General features: G+C 41.3%; 1 protein-coding gene across 2 annotated transcripts; it reads right to left on the minus strand.

The window, feature by feature from the left end:
• Nucleotides 1–375: 375 nt before the first annotated feature.
• Nucleotides 376–21,590, minus strand: trim2a (tripartite motif containing 2a). 2 transcript variants are annotated; one of them, XM_070856513.1, is made up of 12 exons: nucleotides 21,449–21,590; nucleotides 11,379–11,557; nucleotides 9,698–9,935; nucleotides 8,555–8,706; nucleotides 8,231–8,411; nucleotides 5,631–6,354; nucleotides 4,920–5,023; nucleotides 4,540–4,707; nucleotides 3,580–3,748; nucleotides 3,104–3,174; nucleotides 2,832–2,972; nucleotides 376–2,013 (listed from the first exon to the last, which is right to left on the minus strand). In XM_070856513.1, the coding sequence occupies exons 2-12, from the start codon at nucleotides 11,510–11,512 to the stop codon at nucleotides 1,861–1,863; spliced, it is 2,235 nt and encodes a 744-aa protein (XP_070712614.1). In that variant the 5' UTR covers nucleotides 11,513–11,557; nucleotides 21,449–21,590; the 3' UTR covers nucleotides 376–1,860. The 2 variants fall into 2 exon arrangements, with proteins under 2 accessions (XP_070712614.1, XP_070712613.1); XM_070856512.1 differs by having other exon boundaries at nucleotides 3,568–3,748.
• Between the last annotated feature and the right edge of the window lie 164 nt (nucleotides 21,591–21,754).

Here is a 21,754-nt window from a genome sequence, read left to right on the forward strand (position 1 = left end):
TCTCTGCGTTACGTTCACATATGTGAACCTGGGGAATCATCATGGTTGCCACCGTTTTGTGTCTTTAGTATTTGTTCTTTCCGACTAGAAAAAGGCAGCATTACTTTAACAGGAAGAAGCGACGTATCTGACTTCGCCTCCTGACGGCTTTCTGACGCCCTCTGCTGTCCAATAAAGTACATGGACTTATTAAACTATCAAATGTCTTTGCAGAGAGAAATAATCCATCATTATGAATATGCAAAAATTATTTCACACATGATTAGTGTCATTGCATAAACTAATAGATGCTATGTTGATTTGAAAAAACGACATAACAGTGTTTTCAGCAACAATGGAGTTACACCAACATAACAAAATTAACTACATACGCAATTTTCTTTCCTATGGGCACTTTAATTCCATTTGGCATTACAAATATAAACAAGACAATGGACAACAAATAATTTAACAGGATTGTGTAGAAAATGGATGACCAGATTCAGGATAATGAGTGATGAAAACTGTGTGCTTGAAGACAAACAAGTTTTGGCTAAGGCTTTCTAAATAGGAGCACAGTGCATTTTCACAACATACACCTCAACTGGTGAACTACATATTGCATCTTTTCTTGAGGATGGGCAAATTGCTTTTCTAAAATGCAACTCTTTAGTAGTTCTACTGATTTTTTTTTTTCATAAGAGCACATGGGAAGTGGAGTGGAGGTGATCACAGTTCTGTAGCTCTGTTTCTTAAGTCCTTAGATGGATGAACAAACCCTTTAAGTAAGGACTGATGCATCCTACTGAGTTTATTTTCAGCATTTTAGCTATTTACTCAAATTATGCACTAAATTCCAAGATGTTTGCATATAATCACAGCAGATTGTGACTCAAAATGTCAAGAGGTTTCACACACGACACTCACCCAAACACACACACACACACACACACACACACACAGTAGTTTGTAAGTCAAACTCTCAAGTGGCTTTTGTTTTGTACCTTAATTGATCACAACACCCTCACATTTGTTTTGCACACACAAATGTGTTTTTGTAAAACCAATGAAGCAGAAGTTATCAGCATAGTTAATAACCACGTGTGTGTTCATTTAAAGTGATGACATATAACATTAATTAGTCATTTCCACATATAGGTAGAAGTATTATTGAAATATTGCTTTGATTTTAAGTTTCTTTTAGTGATGTTAAGTATCTGCCTGAAATAGATTTCTATATAGTGCACTAGTGTTTGTTAAACAGCATGCGAAGAGATGCTTAATCATGCTATAAAATACCTGCTTCCTACAGTAGGTGCAAGATTTTTCTTTTATAGTGAACAGGCAAAATGTGAGGACTCCTAAGAGCATTTAACAGGAAGCTGCAGTAACTGGAACTATAAATTGGATTCCCATTATTTTTCTGGTCGCTAAAGTACTTTTTAATTTCAATTTCAATCCCACTTAACACAATGTTCAACCAGTATTTTGAGGAACAAGTGCAATAGCAATATTTTCCAGTTTTCCTGCCATGTAACAACAAATCAACTGTCTAACATATGTACAATACTAAGGTTTCAGTTTCAAATTAGAGTAGTTAAAATGGAATGTGAACAAGGTTATGAGTAACTCCTCAAAGCACCGATCACCAGCAGATGTCTGTGAACATCATAGATCCTCTGTTTTTATCCAAACCACAAACAATTGTTGCGTCTTCTGTGTTAGAGGCGATGTCACAGACATACATGTGGAGAACAGATGGCACAATAACAGCACGATTCGAGGATGAATGGGTGAGCGGGTGAGTGCAAATCTGCCAGTCGCTCCATACCGATGAGTGCGTGTGTACACTGTACAGTTTGTGCGCTGAGGGGGGAAGTGTTACTGCAGGTAGCGGTAGATTTTGAAGCAGTGGTTGCCTGAATCTGCAACCACAACATGTCCGTCAGAGGTGAGAGCCAGTCCCTGTGGGCCGTACAGCGGGTCTGCTGATGTGTTGATGTAGGACAGGAACGAACCGCTGCCATCAAACACCTGAGAGAGAGCGAGAGAGAGAGATGTAAAATCAGTATTCTGTTTATATCTGCATGTCGAATAAAACCACAAGACACTCGTCTCCAACTACATGTGTAGTTTATTTCAATAACTTTGTAGTAAGGTAACTCCACTGTTCACTTATAATGTCATCCTAATTGAGAGCTAACATTTCAAAGAAAAACTGTTGCATAATGAAATGGTGAAATGGTGTACTGGCAGAATCAAGTCAATTAAAAATTATTAGTTTCTCATACACACCAAACTGGAAAAAAATAGCAACATGGCATACTTGTTGTATAATCAATATAATTACGTTATTAAATGTTGAATTTTTCATCATTTAGAGTTGGTATATTGATCCTTCAATCTGAAATGAGTACAAGCTGATACACTGCTTTGGAGGATGAAAGTTTCACTTGTTCCAATGTGTAATCTAGGAGAAAATGAAAAGTCTTAGTTTCTGCTGGAGTATTTGATCCTCATCATAAAGGATGAGTCATGATGACTGAAGTGGCTGTTTGAAAATGTGACTATTGAGAAGAAGCTTGCGAACCCGACAAGAGAAGATCTCTTTATTTTTACATGAAGTTTAGACACTAATGTGTAGTCAAATTTTCTTGTGAGAAATGTAATTTGTATACAGGCCAGAAGATGGTAAGGCACTTATCTAAATTTGAATTAAAATTGTATGACATTTGGTCTGCAAGGTGTAGAAATTAGTCATGTAGAGATACTATATACTGAAACTTGGAATGCAGCAGGGTTTAAAAGTCGACTTCTGCTTGTATTTTCTCAGGGCTTGTCAAGGCACTAACCTGTATCCTGCTGTTGCCCCAGTCTGCCACTATGATGTTTCCATTGACATCCACTGCCACTCCTGTGGGGGCGTTGAACTGGCCGTTGCCCTCGCCGTTAGAGCCAAACTTCAGCAAGAATTCTCCTTCTGTGTTGAACACCTACAGTTTGGTTTTCAAGGGGGGTCATAGCATGGAGACAGTAATCTAAAATTACTACCAACAATGAGCCACTGTATGAAAACACAGTAAACAAAATGAGCAAAGAGAAAAAGAAATAACTGAGCACCCACTTTAACTGAGTGGTTGTGGAAATCTGTCACAATGATTTCGTTGTTGTTGTTGACGGCAGCAAAGTGAGGACCTGAATAAAAACAAGCGACAATAAAGTCTTAGTGCTGTTTGTCAAAAAAAGACAGACATAGTTCAGTTTCTTCATGGCAAATGTTTTGAGAGAACATGCAAGTTAATAAGTCAATGCATTTAACGACAGAAAAACAAGATGAAAAAAAGAATTATACTAAAATATTCATACCATATTAAGTTGTAATACATGCAGGACAGTCAAGTTAGTAATCTATGCAATGTGCATTTAATTTATGATAAATTAAATGAACATTCTGTGTCTTATTTTGAAAAACCTCTGAAGTCAAAGGATAAAGGGATCTTAATGGCTCCTGGTTTGGCATTCGTCTTCATTCCACATGCAGGTGTGAGCTGGTTGGAGAAAGACTGCAGGGGGCAGTGCACGTATTACCATTGAGTGTACCTGCAAACTGCCGGTCACCGTTGCCACGGTTACCGAACTTGGTGACCAGCTTGCCGTTGAGCTGAAAGATGAAGACGCAGCAGGCCTTGTTGTCGACCACGATGACGTGGCCATTTCTGTCCACAGACACACCTTTAGGGCCCATCAGCTTCCCTGAACCAATCTTGTTCTGGACAAGTCAAGGATTCACATTTCTGTTAGGCAGCACCCGAGGTTTTAATCACAGACGTCACGACTGGATGCTTAGATCAATAGCAATATTAGTAGAATAAAATCAGAGTAAACTATACTGCACAATATTCCATATATACATTGAATGAATTGTTCACAGTCTCTCAAGGATTATATACCAAAAAGCTTACAGAGTTCCTTTAAAAATCTTTTCTTATATGCTCCCTGTAGTTCAACATCCCATGAATAAGCACACACTACAGATGTAAATACTGTGTCAGTGAACAAGCCGCTGGTTCTACATGCAACATGGGCGTATCGTACATTGTGCCATTGAAACTCTGCTATAACTCCTGGTAAGAAAGTATGACAACGTCTTTAAAACTATCCAAAGCACAAGGCTAAACCAATTAATTTTCACTGTTATAATTCAGCATCAACTCCTCTGACATAGACCGCAGAGGGAAGTGAAAATCTGCATGAGTGCATCTCTTAACACTCCAGAAAATGTGTAAATGAGGTGGGAAAAGCGTAAATGAACTAGGGTGGGGCATAGTCTAACTAAACTAAATAATAATAACTAATAATTAAATGAAATCCCAATTTATAAAGTGTCTTTATAAAAATACAGTGGTGGTATGAAGACAACACACCAGCATTTATAGCAGAAACTACATGGTGTACCTGCTATTATTGTTCTTAGTGAAAATTACATCAAAGTTCCATTACTTTGTCCCACAGTCTATAAAACCTGGAATAAAGATAAGGAAGGATTAAAGCTCAACTTACCTTAAACTTGCCTTCACTTGAAAAGATGCTGACCCACTTGTTGTCATAGTCGGCAATGATGATGTCACCGTTGGGGTGGACGGCCACACCCGTCGGCCGCTGCAGTTGACCCGGAGTCCTGCCCCGCACACCAAAACGGCTTTTGAACTGGCCATCGTTTGAGAAAATCTGCAGATTTAAAAACACACATTAAAAAAAAAAAAAAAAAGGGAATCTTTTTCTAATTCTCATCAACAAATGTCCACAAATACAGAATGTGAACAAAGGTCAAAAGAGAGGCAGCATTGATCAAAGGGACCGAACAGTGAGAAGTAGTAGTGCTCCAGCACTGACTTCTGAATATACCCCTCAGCACGTGCCGTTTCTGTCGGTTATTTTACCTGAACACACTGGTTGTTGCTGTCTGCTATCAGCACTTTTCCCAGAGAGGAGGCAGCCACTCCCTGCAGGTTAGTGAACTCCCCTTTGTTTCTTCCTTTAGTGCCTGGAACACATGAAACATAGCAGCATCCATAATAGCAGATCGATGGTGTGACTAAGTTTGATTTAGAACTATAATGGTGATATTTAAAATGCAGCTCTACCAAGCACCAGGCTGTGGGGCAAACTGTCACTGCTGCTCTTTTTGTTACAATAATAATTTAATAATATAAATACGTAATGCAAACATGATTGCAAACAGTTGTGCAAAGCATGTTAGAGGTCCTGTTTAAAAAGGTTTTAAAGTACATGTTTTGAGCGCATTGGCGATTAACTACCTCTGGATATATAAGATGCTGGTCTCCAGGCTAATGGTGGGTATTATTTCAAATGCATCTGCTCTAGTGCCACTATGACACCTGGTACTGATACCCAAATGATTCTTTCCTCAATACTTTTTTTTTTCATTTTAAGAAAGAAGCCTCATCGTTAAATCATCTAAATACAAGCAGCTTGGCAAGAACTTTGGTTAAAGGGTTATAGTTGGCAAAACTTACATTTAAATTGGAAACAATCTGATCAAGAATAGTTAAAGATTATGAATCTGAATGAACAATCCAGGTGCTACAGCCACATTTTGGGGCGATAAAACAAAATGTCTGCTTTCTTACCGATTCTGAAGATGAGGTCGTCCTCGATGGGATTCTCTTTCCTCCTCCCTGTGCTGTACATACTGGCCGGCCTCTTGATGGCCTTCTGCTTGATGTGGCCACTGCCTGGAGACTTCAGCCTCTTCTTCATGCCGTCTGATGTTTGTGACACATCTATGGACTTGGTGGCCTTGATCTTAAAGGGGCTTCCTTTGATGTGCTGGTCATATAGACGCAGTGATAAATAAAAAGTCCCCTCCCTGGGAGCTGTGAACACATACTCATAAGTGCCATTCTTGTTGTCCAGTATCTCTCCTTCAGCTTTGCTGCCATCAGATGAGGAGATTTCAGCGGTGATGACTGCGTTACCCATCTTGCACAGCTCTCTGTCTTTGTCCTTAGTGGTTATGGTGATGGAGGTGGGCACACCCACCACGCAATGCCGTAGCCCTTCACCAGTAGCCACAGTCTCAGAGGCCACAGCGTTAGTCGTTACAATAGTGCCCAGGTTGTGGATGGACTTCTTCAGTCCCTCCGTCTCCACGAGGAAGTCCAGCTGGTTGTTCTCTCCGGGCTGCAGAGGAAGCTCCTGGCTGGCGAGCTCAATGAGACGCTCGCTCATCTGTTTCTTCACCAGCAGCACCTCGGCCTCGGTGCCGTGGCTCAGGGCCTGCTCGGTGAAGTTACAGCTGCTGTTGATGCCCTCCTGGCCCTGCAGCAGCATATCTAGCTGGGCTTGGAGCACCTATAAGTAAACACACCAGACAGCAGCAGGGTTACTTTGTGGTGCCCACACTGTTTAGGCTTCAGCAATAATATACTTTCTTCTAGCTCATTCCTTTATTCATCTCACAACCCAAACCTCAGGTGGCTGTCCTTCAGCATTAAAGCCCACACATAAAACCCATATGGCTCCACCGTTGTGTAGAACAGCAAGTAAGAGATCAACGAGAGATTAATATCGATGTAAAACTAAAACATCAACCACAACTATAGAGGAATGAGATCTTAGCTCAGCGAGTGCATGTCGGCAAAAACATAATCTAATATGCAAAACAACAAAAAAACATCAGACACAGCTCCAGGTTTTATTAAAGCACACGTGTCTCTTCTTGTACATGTGACATAAACAACCATTGTTCAGTCATAAAGCAGCACATTGACATTTAACAAAAACAGATTAATATTTCAGTAAGAATAGGTTCCATTGTGCTGTCAGAGACACTGCTCTGCTTATCAAGCTCTTTAATTAAAAAAACAAAACATATAGTATAGTGTACATTTGTTAGCACATTTTCTTCTCTCATATTCTGTATTGTAAATATCTTGTATTCTTTATATATCTATGATAATTCCTCATAATGTGAAAACTTACCTGGAAATAAACCTGATTCTGATAAACCCCATTCTAGGTCTAAAATGCTCTTCTCTATGTAACTTAGCTGGAGTTAATTTGGGCACGAATACATTTATGTACAAAGTAACTTTAATTAAGTGATGATCCATTGAGTGTTAACTAATCACATGCATTAAAACAACAGGATTTCGTCATTCACGCTGCAGTAATTCATCTTTAAATGGTCATGAGTCATGCTAATAATATGCTAACACAAGTCACATTTATATCATGGAATGTCTCAGTATGCTATACTTCAAGTGTGCCAATATACTTTTTACCATTTCTCCTTATCACTTGGACATGACTCCACCCTGATGAAAAAAACCAAGAAAGACTCACCCCCATCTGGCCATCACACTCCTCTTCTTCCCCTACAACAGAGGCCATTAAGCCATTTATCTCAGACTGGACTCAAATGTTTGAGAAGTCTTTTACTATCTCTTTGTCTGTAGACTAATTCACACACTGAAGCTCTGAAAACTAAAAGATACTGCCAATGCAAACTGTAAGACTGGAGATCAAGCTTCAGAGTAAGAGGATAAAGTGTTTGCAGCATGAAGAGCGAAGCTGTACTGTGTTCGCTCACTGCACATGACACACCCAAATCAACCCAAGTGCACAAACAGTACACTGGCTCCATCTAGCTTTGAGCAACAACACAGCTCAAAGTCACAGATCTGGGTTTTCCCCTGGGTGGCCGTGTTCTTCCTGTGCACCAGCCAGTGAATTGTAAATCATTAGCAACCCATGTGATGAAGCTCCCCGAGGGGGCGGCAGCAGGCTGCTGACCAGACTGGGGGGGATTGGTTGCCTGGATTGGGGTGGTGCACCAGCTCCCTGGCCCCCTCTTTCTGCCTGTTAATCACTTAACAGACCAGCTGAGCCCCTGACACAGCAAGAACAGCCCGATGAGTAGCCTGTAATAGGTTAAATGCTTTTCTAATTAGGTCAGTGATGTACTAATTTTGTGTCTCTCTCTTTCTGTATGGTTTCCTTTTTCATATACTCCAAAAACTCATTATAGGAACAAATCAGAGCTTCCAGTCCATACAGCCCCCGTCAGAGGTAGATAGAGACTGCAAAGTGCTATTAAAAGACTCAAACAACACTTATCATTATTGTGACCAAAGCCAGATATGACCAAAGTCTAAACCAAACATTGAAGGATAACAGTGAAAACACATTCTCTCTGTGTCAGCCAAATACTATATCGTTACTTCACCTTCTGCTTGAGGCCGTAGTTGACCTCCAGCTCCATAAGTAAAACGCTCTTGCGGACATTCAGCGTCTTCTGCAACTCATCAAAGGTGGTGTGGATAACATCCTCAATGGAGCTCTTCTGATTGGTCAGCTGCTGCAGGATCTCGGACAGCATCTGCAGGGCTGAGTCGATCTCCGGCAACCTGGGAACAACAGAGGGACCGCAGGAATGGGGACACATACAGTGTTTACAGACTTTGTTTAAGTCATGACATCATGGCTGTTACTTGTGATAATAAAGTCTACAGTGCAGTAAAATGAAGTCTATATAATGATGGTGTTGTACCTCTTCTTGACAGCGTCTAGCTGGTCCTGTAATGAGGCCTTGTGCTGCTCCACTACGTCCTTTAGAGGCACAGTTGGGTGTTCTCCGTGTTCGCCACTTGTACACTCATGACACATGGCCGTCTCACAAGGCGGACAGTAAAACTCCATGACCTAAGTGACAGGAAAAAGTAGAGATTAGACTTAAATATGGGGTTGAGGCTTAGGTCAAAATGTTTTCGCCACATTTCCAGCGTGACTAATGGCAGTGTTGGTCGGTCCACCACAGGCTGAAATATCTGAACAACTTCTGGATGGATTACCAGGAAAGTTTGTGCAGACATTCGTGTCCCCCACAGGATGAATCTTACTGACTCTGATGATCCCTTGACTTTTTCTGTAGCACAGGATGGCATTTTTAGTTCAGGGTGAAATGTCGATGGATGACTTCTAATAACTTTGATGATCCCTTTTCAACTAGTTCCAGCTTCAGGTCAAATTCTTAATTTGTCCAATACTTAGATTATGATGAAATACCTACAAAACTAATGACCTTAGCGCTAAATAGCAAATTCAAGCATGCTAACACCCTAACGCTAAGAACACTATAAACATTATACCTGCTGAACGTCTGCATGTTAGCATGCCTATAGCATCCAGCTGAAAGCACCACTGTGAACACATACAGCCTCACAGAGCCACTAGCACAGCTGCAGACACTTGGACTCTTGTCAGTTTAGAATTAGAATTATATTTTTGGCTGATAAAATCACTTTCAGAACAGTGAGTGCTGGTCTGACAATGAACCTTTAAAATAATGATCAAAACCTGAACTATTGACTAATGAAACGTGACTTCTAAGCTATCCATTATCAAGACTTTATCAGACACTGGTGATGAATTTTTAACACTGCACACAAATACATGCTGTGCTAGTGTGTTTGATCTAACCTCAAGTCATAGAGGATGGGTAATAAATAATGCTCTGCTGAAAATCCTATAAATCTGTATAATAGACAAATTAAGTAAACTGGATACTCAGATGTGGTGGTTTATACATCTACACATGTTAAGATCTAACTAACATAAACAACTGCCTTTTCAGCTTTCAAATGCATCGTGTCATATTTGTTTGCAGATGACATACTGAACAAAATCAACATACATTGCCTCCATGGTTGGGGCAGGAGAGCAGTTGGCCTGCAGCCACAGTGGTGATGTTGTTGAGAGCGGCGGCCTCCTGGCTGCAGCTGTCCGGCGCCCGCTGCAGCACGTCCATCAGGTTGGTGATGAAGAAGTTATTCTGCAATGCCGCCACACCTTTCTCCGGCAGGATCGAGGTCTGGCGGCACACGGGGCACGACAATGTAAGGCTGTGGGCCGGGATGTAATTCTGCAGGCACCTGGAGCAGGAGAGCAGGGGGAATATTCAAAGAGTGGGAGCCATCCTGCAATATGTCGTATCAAAGAGAGTCTTGACAGAGGCGTAGGCTGGTGCTTGGTGTGTTTGTGTGCGTTGCATTGACAAAGGCAGGGGAAAAGAAGGACTGAAGTGCAAAGCTATAATCTACCAGTTCACAATCTGTTATTTGACCTTTAAGGGGGATAAACACAGGCTATTCTCGCCTTTGATGCCATCTAGTGGTTGAAAACGTTTAAAGTAGCTGCTAGTCTTATCAGATTATTATCTTAACTTTAACAGCTTGCTGCACTCAAATACAATAGCCCTGCTATAATCCCATAAATCCTGTCACTGTAGAATGTATAATGTTCAGTTATATTGACACTGTCAGAGAAGGTGTTGACTGAACTAACTTTTGAGGTCATCTGTGTTGGGCTGGATCATGTTAGGTGCTAAAGTGCTTCCAACATTCTTTCACCTCATGTATGGAACATCCATTGTATTGGATTGCACTATGCACTGTGCATGTGTATTTGATAAAGTAGCCACTCACTGCAGAGCAACATTACATAACTGATGAGCGTGTTCACTCCTTCGACTACCCTCAACATAATGTTGAGTACAGGAGTACATTAGAGTACAGGAGGTTTTCAACATGCTTACATGTCAGTGAAATAATGTCTTTCTACCACTTAGAATTTAGCGTCATATTACACTTCAAGCATCCACTACCATCATAACATATGATCACATATGGTTTCAGGTAAATAAAAGCCCAAAAAGATGTAAAAAGCTTTAAAATGTCAACTGTAACGGCACAATAAATGTCATCTGCTCAAATCCATAGAAGAAAAATGTCAAGTATCTAACTAGTTTTCTCGCACAAGCACATTTTCTTGTAACGCACGCACGCACGCGCGCACGCACACACACACACACACACACACACACACACACACACACACACACACACACACACACACACACACACACACACACACACACACACACACACACACACACACACACACACACACACACACACACACACACACACACACACACACACACGTAACTGTTACAGCTTATCGACTCTCCAGAAGCCACCAGAGCAAAGGGACAGACAGGCACCGTCCACAATTTCTCTTTTGTATCAGAAACAGAGGCTGGTTGTAAAAGAGTACGGCACCAACACACAAAGTCAACAGCAGGGACGCAGCACCACCTCTTGTGAAACAGTACTCTAATTTACAAAAACAATACGGCATTGATTACAAAATTATTACAGCATTTTCAGCTTACTTCCATGCAGCATCTCTTTCGTACAGAAAACATACAAGTCATACATTTGAGTTAGTTTTTCCCAGCTTTAATCCACCCCCCCTCCCCATGAAATTTTAAACATGACATTCCTACATAAGAGCAACATGGCAACTCTACTCACCTCTCACAGAAGGTGTGTAGGCAGGGCAATACTTTGGGGTTTTCGTAGCGGTCCAGACATATGCTGCAGATCAAGAACTGCTTGTCAATCTGGCGGACCACGGGGCTGGGAATAGTGGAGCCTTCACTGGCCATCCTAAAACTCTGACATAGGAGTCCCTCTTCCTCTTACCCTGCACCCTGCAGAGAGAAACAGAAGGAGGGTGAGACGCAAAAAGACAGCACATATGATCAAACGCACGGCGGAGGTGAGGGGAGATCTGTGGGTTGTAAAGATCAAAGGCGAAAAAAGTCTTCTTCCTTCCATCCCCTCACTGAGAGAGGAAATGCCAAACGCACAAACAGACACACCAATCAGTGCCTGTGGCTACAGGCTTCAACTCCCACCCAACGCAGACATATTAAGATTAGAAACAGTGACTGAAAACATCAACAGGTCACCAAGATAAAACCAAATGCCAGACATATTTCTTTTTTGGTCAGTAGAACACACTGAGGTCAAACTGAGGATGAGGCTGAAACAGCAAATGTTCGCTAAAGTGCCGACTAACTGAGGATCAAAACATTCACACTATTGTGGATGTGAGTTTTCAATCTCTAGCTCTAATTCTACAAAAAAAAAAATACTGACATTGAAAGCCCATTCTTGACCTTTGGATACAGCACTTGACAAAATAATGTCATCACAAGCTCTCTTTAGTAGCTGTTCCAGAGCTTTTGATCAAATCAAGTCTTCCTCAGCAGCCTACTTGTCATTAAAATGTAGATGTTCCTCGGAGAACTTTAAGGACTTAAAAATGAATACTGAAACAATCACTGCCCAGTGTGTCCAGGGATGGACCCTTATTTCTTTTTGGCTCATGATCCCCAAAAGTGACACTTTTCAAGGAGCTGGATATCATTCTGCCACTCAGGCTTGCTGCCATGTTGTATTGGAAAGAAAAAAACAACCCTGTAGCCCAAAAGAGCAGTTTCCCTGTAGGTAACCATTATAAAAGAGACTGTAAAACTGTTGAGGACAGCTCCAACTGCAAAGAAGTTCAGTTATTACTCTACTATGATTTTTTTATACAGTTGTAAAACTTTCCAAGAGCTTAGAAAAGCTATTGTTGTACATTCATAAAGGGCTGGGGCTGACCCAGGCCTCCAAACATCTAGGGGCACCAAAGGCCCCACAGTCATGTGTCGTTTCATTTTTACTTCATTGTGTCATTGTTGCTCATTTAATTGCAAATGTGCATATTTTTGCGCTGATGAGCCTTCTGAGATTGTTCAGTCGTTTTTAGAAGGGATTCCCTGATATAATCAGTATCAGCGCCTGAACTGACCTGATTAAGTGGATCGGGTGTCTACCAGAAGTGACTGATCCACATTTCTTTGTAAATGTCATTACAAAATTCAGACTTTCACATACTCAAATCCAAATCACATACATTCTGTCAGTCATGGCCTCATGTTAGCTCATATAAAAGATTTATCTTGTGAAACCAGGAAAAAGAGAGAACTGGTGTTGGATTAACACTCGATGTCAGCAGATACCCTGAGTTGAGGCGTCAGAATTGGTAGGGGCTGAAGAAAAAGTCTAAATCGGTGCAGGGGGCTCTCGACCCCCATGTTGTAAAGCACAGCAGTAGCAATGAGTCAGAGCTGCAGCTATGGTTGGATGTTTGTTATAAAAGGCACTTTGAGTGATAAATATTTGATTGCGAGGTGAATGCAAGGCACTCTTGGAGCTGCTGTGTTCAGCACTCATCAGTGAGAGCCAGAACACTGAGCCTACAAAAAGAAACACTTTTATACTTATATGGCATATTTAAACTGATTCTGTATTAGCGTGGAGAAGTCTGAGCTGCATCTTTTACTCTAACGTCTGACGTCTTCTTGTAACGTTATCTGGCAGCTAACTTAGACGCGGAAAGTGTGTCAGTGCTTTTATTGTCTCATCACATTCAAGACAAGGCACAGAAACAGGCCACCTCTGCTGCTGAGAGGAAACCCTCAGGGACTGCACTTCTTTCTATGGTGCTTGCTCCCTTTCTCCTCATCTCTACTCTATTTTCTCTTAATCTCTCTCTCTCTCTCTCTTGCACAAGTGTCCTCTCTTTCCTCTTCCTGGAAGCAGATCCTGTAACTACAATGTGGTGAATTGGTAAGCCTGAAAATGGAGAGCCGTGGATACAATTACAGTCATAATGAAGCCGTCGTGCCGTCAGTGGGTTATTACTAAAATTTCAAATATGTTAGGTGGCTGGAATGTAATGTGTTTGTTGTCAGCTTCCATATAGTTACATGTTAAACTGCTACAGTAACTTTCTGGTTACATCTGACCAGCCCTGAATCTAAAAGATTTACAAGCTCTACTCTAAATTCATAAATGTGTACAGTGACGATATAAACACTGTATGCCAACGCAGGCTTGCACAAACACAAAAGCTCAGGTCTTAGGCTGTGTGCTAATAACTTAGCAGCTCCACAGACCAGATTAAGCAGATAAACAGAGCATCAAATATGGCACTGATTATAAAACTAGCATTCCTAAATCCTGCAGACAGCCACAACAGGACAACAGAAGCAGCCCAGTGCTGACAGTGCACAAGGTCGCAGCAGCCACACAACACTCCACTCTTACATAATCAGATCCGCACCAGCTAAGCGGAATAATTCCTGCTGGAGTGAGCTCATCTAATACGCAGCTGAAAGAACTCATGACAAGAGAAACCTTACATTTAAATCAATGAATTTTTAGCTTCTTTCTCACATGTTTTGACTCCAAGAGAAAGCAGTCATAATCATGCAAATATGTGACCTCCACACGGCTCAGCATTTGTCTCATTACACCATAAAGAGGAAGACTTACAGTGCTGCATCTATGGGCCGATCAACAGGCGTCATCCACTCCAGCACACAGACCGAAACACTGGCTCCATGTGAGAAATGGTGCTCTAAATCCCCCCTGATGATGCCTTCAAGTCATGTCAGCTCTCACAAGAAATGATGCTTCCCTCCAGGTAGCAGCGACGAGCCAAACAGGAGACGACAGGACGCGCGTGTGTGTGTGTGTGTGTGTGTGTGAGCAAGACAGCTCCTCCGAGTGTTTATGGGTGTGCACGCACATGTGAGCCGAGTTGAGGAGGGGCGATTTAGCCAGATTGTATTTCAGTTTTTACATCACCCCCCCTCCCCTCCGCTCTCTCTCTCTCTCTCTCTCTCTCCCTCCTTTACTCTCCTCCCATCACTTGCATTCTTGGCTTAGTCTGTCTCATCCATTCATCTCCCTCCTACCTTCCCCTCTCTCTCTCTCTCTCTCTGTGTCTGAAGTAAATGCTGGCTCACTGCAGTGCTGTGAGCGTGTGCAGCATCAGGAGTATGTGAGTGAGTACTGGCTGACGGCTGGTGATCTCACAAATGGAGGAGGGGGGGAAAAAAAGGGCAGCAGCTATGGGTCCCCTCCAAGGCCAATAGAGTTAAAACCAAAGAGATCTTTCTGAGCGCATGTGTGCGCGGGTGTGTGGGTGCTGCTGACTCACTCTACATGCAGAGACACAGCAAAAGGTAAGAGAAGGAAAGTGAGAGGCAAAATATGAAGGAGAATCAAGATAACCAAGGAAAAGGGAATGAAAGTATAACAGAAAGGGAAGAGATGAGCAGAGTGCTTGAAATCTGCCTGTTCTTATGTGTGCATGTACACATGTATATATTGCTTCATACACACACATGATATGATATAATATAGCACAAGCAGGTCAGTTCTCAACATTATAATTGTTTTTTCTTCATAGTTTCTTACATTCTTGACATAATCGTAAGGTGAAACTGGTTGTTTTTTGTTTTTCTTTTACAAAAGATGAAAGCATGAAGGCCACTGAGGGCACATGTGGTTTGGTGATGAGCTGAACTTTATAAAGCTTTCTGCACTCACAAGATCACCTAAATTGTTAAATCAAAGCTTTGACCTTCAAACCACAGTGCAGCAAAACAATGACCTTCTAAATTAAGCGAATACTGTATATTTTTGCATCATGCCAGCAGACTCTCTACTGTACGCTCATGGAGGAGAAGAGAAAGATGAGGTGTGCGTTTAGTCAACAAAGTAATTGCTTTAAAAAGAGCTTGTTTGGACAATTCAGTGTACATGAAAACCCGTCCTATCCAGACCTCTGATTTGCTACCCACATCTTCAGTTTGTTCAGTGTTTCCCCACAGGTCTGATGCTGTGCTCATTCACTGCTGTAGATCTTAGAGGGTCGGCATTAAGGATGGGAAGGCTATCGTCCAGCATAGTTAGCTACATTAATGTGAAATAGTGATAGAAACATGCCCAAGATTGACACAGTTGTACGAGTTGCGGTTAGTGCACAGACAGAAGACAACAACCCTTAAATTGACATATTTCTTTGATCAATGTGAAAAGTTTTAACTTCTTCTGGCAAACTGCTACAGCACAGCCACCTGAGGTGTCTGAGTCTGAGATTTGTGGCTTGATTTGAATGATCTTATCTTTTCAAATGCTGAGAAATTGCTTTTTGTCTACCACTGGATAACAGTGGAAAAATAATGTAGGGTTCGGGGGGAGGTCTTACATTCTTTTGTGGCATTTTCTACCCTTCCATTCCAAAAACAACATGAGTTGATCTAGACAGAGTTTTTTCACACATTTCATGATGTCTGGCAACTGCTTCAATGATCTCATCTCAGCGTCTTCCAAAGTCAGTAAGCTCTGAGGCAGTCGGAGGAGTGGGACATGCTAATGCAACTGGAGGACGGGCTTTATGGCAAGATAGTCAGTTGTGCAGATGGCACACTCAGTTTCCAAAGGATAAACTTCATTTAATATTTCAAAGGAAGGAGGGTGACGGATTATGACATTATAGGTTTTGGCCTTTTCATGGGATTTGCTGACAATCTAAAAAATATAGGCTAGAATATCACCAACACCATGCCTTGAAGGTCTCACATCATCAAAAATCAAAATCATTGCTTCATGGCTCTACCAGTGGTCACTGGTCAAAGAGGCTGCTATTAATTTGGATAATGCAAATTCATAGAAGCGGGTGTCTGTGAGTATGTGGGTGTATGAACCAACAACACACCTCTTCATCACTTTGTTTCTGATTTGTTAAGAAGGCAGAGTCTGCATTGTGAATGTAAATTAAAGCGTCAGTCTCCACCACTAGAGAAACACAGGACTGGAACCTGCATGACTTCCAAATGTTACTACTGACAGGCCTGTTGATGCTAACATACGTAACAGCTACATCAACGTTATTGGTGTTTTCTGATGCTGTCCAAATTATGATCAGTTAAGAAACACAAACTGATGGGGTTTTTTTTGCCTACCAATGAAACTCTTTGCTTATATATGCAAATAAAGTTAAAGAAGACAGTCTTCAGCCATGCTAGCAGCTCTGTGAATGCAAACATCAGCATGCTAACAATTACAACATCGCAGGTCAAACTATTGTACAAATTAAGTGTGACCTGATGATGGTGCAAGATGACAAGTTAAAGTATCACCAACTTAGTACAATTTATCCTGAGGAGAAAATGAATGTCTGTACCACATTTCAGAACAATCCATCCAATAGTTGTGGGGACATTTCACTCAAAACCACAAATGTCAAACTAGTGGCAATAGAGGAAAAAGTCAGGGGATCACCAAAGTCATTAGGATTCATCCTCTGGGGAGCATGAATATTCAATACGATACTGTAATCCATTCAGTAGTTGTTTGAATAATTCAGTTAGGACAAAAGTGGTGGACCAACCAACCAACAGATCGACATTTAAGTTTTCCAAAGAAGCCAGCAGAAGCATTACGTCAACGAGAGGTCTGTATGAAAGCAACGCAAAGTAGAGTCCAATAGCTCAAGGCAACAAACACTTAAACACATATTTTTACACACTGAGGAGTAAAGACCTGACTTAACCTGTTTTCATTGCTTCACTGTTCACACCCACATCATCACCCTTGATGATGACTTCAAAGCCATAAAGCAAAAGCAACATTTCCAACCAATTTAATGGCTGTAATGGGGAAAAAAAACATCTGCTGCTCTCTCACCTCATCCTCTGCGGGAGAAAGTACAACTTTAACCGGTGTTTAACTTTAACTATTCTATGTAGATCATCTACGGCAAGGTTTAATCTTAGACCAGCTCATCTCCACTCACCAGCATGAAGAGAGTTCAAACACTACTTTTGGGTATATTGTAGATTGTATGGTTTACACAATGGCTGAAGGGGGTTGTATGTAACTCTGGGTCTCCCTCTGGTGTCCATCCCACAGCTCTTTCCAGAGCACTGACATCAGCTGTTTTTGCCATCTCTCTGTTTCTAAGCACACAAAGTGCGGCGTCACCCTGGCACAATGATGACAGCGCCCAATCAGAACGGCCGCTTTTGAAATGTAAGCATCTGTGGTGAAGACAAACAGGAGAATTTGTACAGAGAGATGAATTATGCTCTGTGTTACATACACGCGTTCATTTAGGGAATGAGGTTTCTGTTTGACAGTGTAGATTGAGATTGGCTGGTTTGTCTGACTTGCAGGAGTCCAGTCACATGCAGGTTCACTGCTGTGCTCACATGATGGTGTCTTTTATATCAGCAATTTGAAATCAGATTTCATTGTTTTGTGGGTTTTTTTTATTGCTTTGATTGTTTTGCACTTTTATAGATATTATTATGTTCTACACAATTTACCAGAGTAAATTACAGTTCTCTATGCACAGGTGCATTTAAAGAAGGTAAACTAACTCCCTAAACTAGCTAAATAGAGGACCAATTTGTCATGCTAGCTGTGATCTGAGTAACTATAACATTCTGGTTACAAAGACTGATGCACTTCAAGAAGAGTTTGACTTTTTAGGACATGTGCTTCATGATCAAGTCAGATCCAGAATGAATCCAGAACGCTCTCATGTTTGTGTGCGACGTACAAAGCTAGAGCTGGGAAATTAGCCTAGCTTAGCATAAAGACTCCAACTGTACAGGTATTATCACAATAAATCTCACTAATTAAAATGTATATAGTTTAGTGTTTCAGTATGCTGAAAATGACAAATTAGCACAAAACACAAACTACAGCTGGGGCTGATGGGAATGTCATTAGTTTTGCAAGTGTTTGGTCAAAGTATTGGACATTTTTTAATTCTGACCTGATAACTAGAGGGAACATTAAGGTATTACAAAAATTATTGACAAAAACATCCTGAGGGGAATCTAAAACTATGTGCTCCCTGCTTCCTGTCTTTATGCTAAGCTAGGCTAATTGCATCCTTGCTCTTGCTCCATAACGCACAGGCATGAAAGTGCTATCAATCTTCTCTTCGAACTGTCTGATTGTCTATTTTACAAGCTTTGGAGAAAAAAGCAATAACACGTAAGGAAAGTCCATGTCAATATATCTGCCAACGGTCCATTCTGGGGACACGAGATAAGACTAAGATAACTTCCTCAGTCAGGCAGCAGCTCTCACATGTGCTAAAATTACCATAATCAGAAGAGGACAACATGGACTGAATACACACTGACTGTAAAACGCACTATATCATCATTGCAACTGATGTTTATGTGTGAGCTGGCAGTTGCGGTTTGTTTTCAGCATTTATTGTGTTTTAAATCCTGTCAGCACCCAAAGCCAGATGGTCTGTGTCTAAGGCTTATGTCCATGGTGACCCTGGTAATCGCGCCATTTCATCAACGTTGCAACAGCTTCATAACTAAAAAAAGACTACCGTGGTCCAGATGCTGTAATTATTTAACAGCAGTCCAGGAAGCTGCCACATACTAATTATAACCACACCGTTACAGTATTGCTATAGTATATATAGTGCTCTCCAGCTTTGCATTTCAGTGGAATCAGGAGCTAAACAAGCCCTGAATTATAAGAACGCTCTCATGCTTATCTAAAGCATCCACTGGGGACAGGATGATGAGAGATTACAGCAGCACGGCACGCCTTCTGCCTGAACATCCCCTTGTTCAACTCCACATCCACCCTTCTTCTTTGAAAAGTCTCAGAAAACCACAGATGCTGGTGTTCTGGTCAAAGAGCTTTTAAGCCACAAAAGTAACAAAAAGTTGTAGCGATAGTTTGAGTGTTTGTTTGGGCAGCTTTAAGACATTTTAGTGATTAATAAACTAGAACAGATTTCTTCTGTGAGAGATTTATACTATTTGTATTTTACTTTTATTTGTCAGGTCAGATGTACACGTTTCGGAGAAAAGGGCTGCACTAAGTGAATAAGGAAACCTCATGACAATGCGTCACTGGGCTATATATCTGCCAACTGCGCTTTCTGGTCACACAAGATAAGACAAAGCTCCGTCTGGGTGTCTGAATGTGTTAGCGCATGTATGTATGTAACTACTGACCTCAAATGAAGGCCTACAGATGTGCAAGTGCAGAGCTATTGGAAAGTGTCCATGCTGCACATCTGTCAACCAGAATTCAGTGAGGCTAATCATTGTGGCTCAACAACTAGACAAAATGCGCACCTAGAAATTGGTTTTATTGATCTTACATGGCAGTTAATCCAATCGCAATATATCATCAGAACATAATTGTCCAAAGTCTAAATGGATTTTATGTGAACTGGAAAGTATGTGTGCAATGCACTCTGTTGAAACATATTTTAAGATAAGATTTTATTTTTAAATTGATATTTATTTTGCAGACACCACTCACATGTTCAGTGTACAGCTACAGCCAAGCCAGCGGCTGCTGGTAACATAATCTGCCTGCCAGCAAATAAATCCAGCCATATCTTGTTTGTTTAATCTGTACAAAAATCAAAGCACAAAAACAATTTTTCATATTACAGTGGGTTATTACATTGGTCAGTTGCCAGACAACCTACCCAAGCAATAGTCCAGTAAAATGACAAATTGTTCTTTTTACACTTTGAGTTATTGAACAAATGAGATATAGCCGGTTAAATAGAGAGCTTTAGATGTGCTGGCAGGCACATTTTGTTACAGTTGTTGCACAGAGCCAGGCTAGCTGTTTCTCCCTGTTTCCTGTCTTTGTGCTAAGCTAAGCTAACCAGCTGCTGACTGAAGCTTTTCATGGACAGACATCAGAGAGGTATCAAACGTGTCATCTTACTCAGCCAGACATCATCGCGTTTGTCATTTGCATTATATTTGTTGTCAGAGTCCTGTTTTCCAACTTTTGTAGCAGTCATTAAAATGAACCAAGCTGCTGTAAAGTTTCCGTCCCTGTGCTTTTAACTCATACCCCCATCCTGAAAAAAAGCTGTAATGTAGTAACTAGTAAAAGAGTAACCAGGGTTACAATATGATAACAGCACCATGTCTTATTGCGTCGCTAGTTTTGTAGATCCCATGTTCCATTAGAACATTTTGCCTTTTATTCTCTCAGGATATCATCTGGCAGCTTTCCCACACTGATAAATAACAGACTAATAACACTGCTGATTTAATGTAGTGGATTGAAAAAGTGATTCTTAATCTAATCAGGGCTCTAAAGGTAGATGTTGTCACATGTTGCTCTGATTGTAAACAGTAACTTCAGGTTACATAATACACTTGACTTTTTCTAAACATACAGAACTTGACATGTAAAGTGCACCTGCTTGGTTTTAAGACAGATGGGTTGAGGCCACAGACCATGACAAACAGGAAAAGGAAATGAAAGTCTAGAAATATTTTCTTCCAAGCACTTAATACAGTACACACCTACACAGAGTACACTTAAAGTACATCTGCCTCGAGTAAACAATATGTAAATTGCCACATGAACATTAGGGTTCATGTGAACTCTGGCTGGAACCTGTATTTCTAGAATTAACCCATAAGACTTCAGGGGTAATTAACCCTAAACTGGAATTACAGAGGCATCTTCTAACAATAATCATTTCCTGTTGCTGAAGCCAAACAAGCTGACAGACAGTCAGTTTATTAACACTGTGGCCTGAAAGGCTACCAAAACAACACTGGTACATTTCTGAAACTTTCCATTTTTCCCTCCTCAGGTCATTTTCCCATCAATTACTCACTCTTTCCAGTCCTCCTCTCAGTCTTTAAATCACAAACATCCCCACTTACTTCAACTCCATGGCTGCTGTCCTCTCTTCTCTAGGGAGAAAACAAACGCTGCTCTCTGTCACCTAATCCTTTTCATCTCTGATATACTGTTTGTGCAGTGGGCAGAGAGGGGAGTGCATGTGAGCTGAGCTGTTACAATAATCCAAACAGACTGACAGGGAGCCACTGGGTGAGCAGAGATGGAGGGGGGAGGGCCCGTCGGCGGTGTAGAGGGAAAGCAAGCTCCAATCAGAGGGTTTACTGAGGCTGGGGAAGGTCGGGCTTGAAGCTTGTGTTGCTCTTTAACCCCAGTGAGGGCAAGAGTCC

Source organism: Pempheris klunzingeri, chromosome 3 (genome assembly GCF_042242105.1).
Source record: "Pempheris klunzingeri isolate RE-2024b chromosome 3, fPemKlu1.hap1, whole genome shotgun sequence".
Lineage (NCBI taxonomy): Eukaryota > Metazoa > Chordata > Actinopteri > Acropomatiformes > Pempheridae > Pempheris > Pempheris klunzingeri.